Source organism: Caenorhabditis briggsae, assembly GCF_000004555.2.
Source record: "Caenorhabditis briggsae complete genome, chrIV, whole genome shotgun sequence".
Taxonomy (NCBI): Eukaryota; Metazoa; Nematoda; class Chromadorea; order Rhabditida; family Rhabditidae; genus Caenorhabditis; species Caenorhabditis briggsae.
This window is the reverse complement of record NC_013487.2, coordinates 4608119-4612322: the sequence shown is the minus strand read 5'-3', so window position 1 is coordinate 4612322 and position 4204 is coordinate 4608119. Positions and strand designations below refer to the sequence as shown.

General features: G+C 32.9%; 1 protein-coding gene across 1 annotated transcript in view; it reads left to right on the top strand.

Annotated features, from left to right (window-relative positions):
• Positions 1-1914: 1914 nt before the first annotated feature.
• Cbr-mltn-12 overlaps positions 1915-4204 on the top strand; it is a gene marked incomplete at both ends in the record, with an annotated part of 10979 nt that continues 8689 nt past the window's right edge. The window contains 2 exons of the mRNA XM_045235220.1: positions 1915-2019; positions 3380-3468. Coding sequence (XP_045097371.1) covers positions 1915-2019; positions 3380-3468 — 194 coding nt within the window. The remainder of the gene's footprint in view (positions 2020-3379; positions 3469-4204) is intronic.

Genomic DNA, 4204 nt, shown 5'->3' with positions numbered 1-4204 from the left:
CCCGCTGTTAGTCGACAAATTACTCCAAATACTTCTCCGATCGAGTTTTTCAGGTTTTTCAGGAAAATTTGCAATGATATTTCATGTATTTAAGTGATTCCGAAGCTTTTCTACCTCTTATTTCCATCATGGTGGGCTTCAATACGTCACATCGTCTTGCTTTTTTCATGTTCACCCTGAATCAAAGAATAGTGTTTCCCAATAGTGTTTCTCAGTTTTTATTAGAACAAAGTTATATATTCCTTCACAAAATCAACGAATTTCCTTCAATTCGGAAGAAATTCGGTGAAAAATAACCAAAAAAAACGGCGACATTAAAATACCGTCGAAAAACTGCGTGGCGCCTTTGCGAAAAGGGGCGGATCGCTCCGCCCCCTTGTTTACTTGTTTGTTTTTGTGTTCACCAGTGCTATTTTTTTGAATTGACAATAGATTGTTGTGACTTGCTAAAATTAGTTTTTTTAGTATTCCCTCTATTACAGATCTCGAGACGATTTAGGATTCTGAATCTTTTTCTCTGAATTTTGACATGTCTCCAAGAATAACTAAACGTATCCAATTATTTTCCAACCGATTTCAGCATTTTTTGAAGCACAATTTTTTTTCAAACCTCACGTCTCATTTTTGGCTGGGATGAAATACTGTTTCAATTACTTTATCAAAATTAGACTTTGACAATACAATTTATTGTTCGTAACATAGTTATCAGTTAATCGGAGAAAGTTCGAAGTTTTAATCAACAATTATTAGTTCCTTTTTTGAAGAAATTTACTGTTTCAAGTTCTATATGAAAACCAAATATCTAGCCAGTATACTTAATAGAGTTTTTGCTTATGCGAACTTCTGAACATTTTTTGAAGAAGCTCGAAGTTTGAAACATTTCGAACATACCGTAAACAATCCAATAAAATGTCCCCCAAAACGTCAACGTTGAGCTCATATATCTTATCTTCTGTAAAATATATCAAATAGTAATCAACACTTAAAATATTTTTAATAACATGATGAACATTTTGTCAGTTGTCCATTTTTTGATATCTCATACCGGAACTGAGATAAAGTTGTTCAAAGAAGAAAAACTATTGAAACACAAGTTAAACGTCATTTCCCTCCAGATATCTAACTTCCTTAGATCACATGTTCAGAAGAGCGCATTTGTAAAAGGAATACTTTGAATGCTTTACGCTGATTTGAACTTGCAATTAGGGCTCAATTATCTAAAATTCTAAAAAATATAACAAAAGTTTGTTAGCTGTAAAAATATTTGTCATAATGTCACCAGCAGTTTTTAGATCACAAATTTTTGATGTCGGTTTAAGAAAATGAGATAATTGAGCTCAAAGTACAAGTATGGGTTGGCGTTAGGGGAGAGAACCTGCGGTAATTGAAACGATTACGAGTCGAAGTTTTTCGCTTTTTGTAAGTCATCGTAGTAGATATACGGCTCTAGTTTTATTAAATAATTCGACCACTCTAGTCTACTACAGCTGATAATCGTTTTGCTGCATTTCATTCCAATTTGGCACTTTCATTTTCCTCCTGCCTTGAGTCCTCATCTATCTCTCTCCATTTTCGCTTTCAATCTCCAATGTTATTTTTTGGCGCCAAAAGTTTCGCATTTTTTTGTCGGAAGGTGACATGATGGATGAGTCTGAATTCTTGATGTTCGACTTGTTCTCGTAGGAGGAAACTTGATAGATGATAAAGAAGAAGGGAACAAAAGTGAAAAAAGAAAAATGAATGAAAAAAGTTATCGGCGGTGATATCACCTCAAGTATGAGGAGGAATTGAGTTAAAAAGTTTCAAATGTGTCATTCGGGGATTCCAATAATATTGAGTTTCGAAATTACTGTTTCAAAATCATTGTTTTTTGGTAACTATGGATTTTATAAACAATCACATTTAAGAAACAACATGAACATAGAATTTTCAGTTTTCAAAAATGGAGAGGCTGTTCAAAGTGAAAGCAAACTGGAAGCGATGGACAAGATGAAAATGAATGCAGTGGAAATTGATAAGGTATGAAATAAGTCAAAAATTGACAGGTGTGACGATAATAGAATAGCAAATCGTGATTGATGAGAAGAGACTATTCTATGAAGTTTGAAAGATTGATAGATCACAAAAAAAACATACCGTGAAATTTGCTCTAGGGAGTTCTTCTATTACAAGGTTTGCGGTGTTCTACACATAGTTACTGACAAGTATTAATAGTTTTTTTAGTTACTAGGACATATGAGATGAGGCAAAAAGTTCTGAAAAATTAGATCTGAAAAAACGTTTCTGTTCCAGTACAATGTTTTGTTGCCTTTAAACCAATTTATGTTGCTGGTTTTCCGGTTAGCTCAGGATTAACTTGACTCGTAATTAAAATAAAAGTTAAAACTCGTTCCCTACTTTCAGAACTGTCTGAATCGAAAATTTGATTTGCTCAAACCTTATTCTTAGGCTCTTACCTTTAACGTTAGCCGTAATTATATCTTCAGTTCTATATACAAGTTTGAAAACATTTTAATTAAAATGTATTCTAGTGAGATTATAGCAACTTACTAGATAATTGATCTATACTTTTATGATATCTTTAATATATAACAGAATAGTAGGTCGGTTTTTCGTAAAACCCGGAATAAAACCTAAAATAAAACGTAGAACCTGGAAAATGTAGAAAACACACTATCAACTGTGACCCAATTTTTATCGCTACCTATTCAAGATATATTTAAAAGTTTTCAACTAACAAAATGTGTACCATAACATCAAAATCCTATTGCCAATTTATTACTTTTTGATATCTTCTGTAAAACGGAAGTGAATATTTTTTCAAAGTTGAGTGCAGGGCCTTTCTATTAGAAACTTCAAGGCTGCTCAGTAAAGTATTTAGGTGGTTCATCAAATTAGCGTTTGTCAACGTCTGTACAGAAAAAGAAATGACATCACGGTGTTCTGAAACATAAAAAAGACTGTATCCAAAAATTTTGAAATCTCAAAAACGAAAATCTTCTTTAGCTGATATTTTTCGCCTATCTCGTCAAGTGACTTTTGGCATTCAATTTGTTCAATGCAATTCAAGCATAAGTTTTCATTCGAATAGAAGTAAAAACGATTTTTTGTGTGGTTAAACATATCGAATTGAAACAAAGCCTAATACACGGATAAAACACGGATAAAACAACTTTATGAAACAGTCAAAACTTACACAATTTTTTTTCTACAAGTGCTTTTTTAAAAGTTTTATTAGAAGTATAGGATATTGGTAGCACAATAGCTAAATGCAAATTAATCAGAAAGTGTAGTATTTGTTCCTATTTTTAAAAATGTTTAACTAAACCGATTTAACAACTTCCGATACTTTTTTTCAATGACTCAAACTTTGTTTCAGCTCCAACAACTTCATTATGGTTGGTACATTCAAGCAGTTAGTTCACTTCTCGGCTCTGTTGGCAAACAAATATACATGAAAATGAGAAAGTGAGCATTATTTTTGTTTCTTTTCAAATCGCCATCACACCCTATCATCAACACTTGTTTCCTAAAACGGCAGTAAATCAAAAAGTGAAATTGGAGGGTGAGAAAGACCAGTATTTGGCACTTTTATGACCCTTTTATTGTTGCCTTCTCTCTTCTGTCTAATCAGAAACAAAAACGATTCTCGAGGAAAATTCGTCAGAAGAGGGAACAATGCGTCGTTAATACGCAATTTAATGAGGGATGATTAGCAGGAAAAGATACGAAATATGCCTGGAATCGACAATTTATGATTATTGTTCTTTTGGTTTCGTGAGGTGGCGAAATATCGCATGTCGAGGTTGTTGCGATTGGACTGAATGGATAGAAAGAAACTAAAGTTAACGAAAATTTGAAAAGGGATACCTTTGGTATGAAAATCTAAATTAATGATAAGGGGACATTAGAACTTTGGAATTTTTCGTAGTTAAAAGGGGACTCCGACCAAAAATTGTTATTGCCTTAAAATTTTTCAAAAATATGTATTTTCCAAATATTGTTGCGAAAAAATTTAAAAAAAATCTTAACTCCCCGAAAAACGGCGTTGAAAAAAATAGGATTTGAATTCCCGCGCAGTGAGAAACCTAAGCCACGGCATCATAGCGCCTTTCTTACATGGAAATTTTTTCGGATTTTTTTTTGGTTTTCATGTCCGGCAATTAAAAAACGTTAAAAAACCACTGTCGGCCACTGAAAAAAC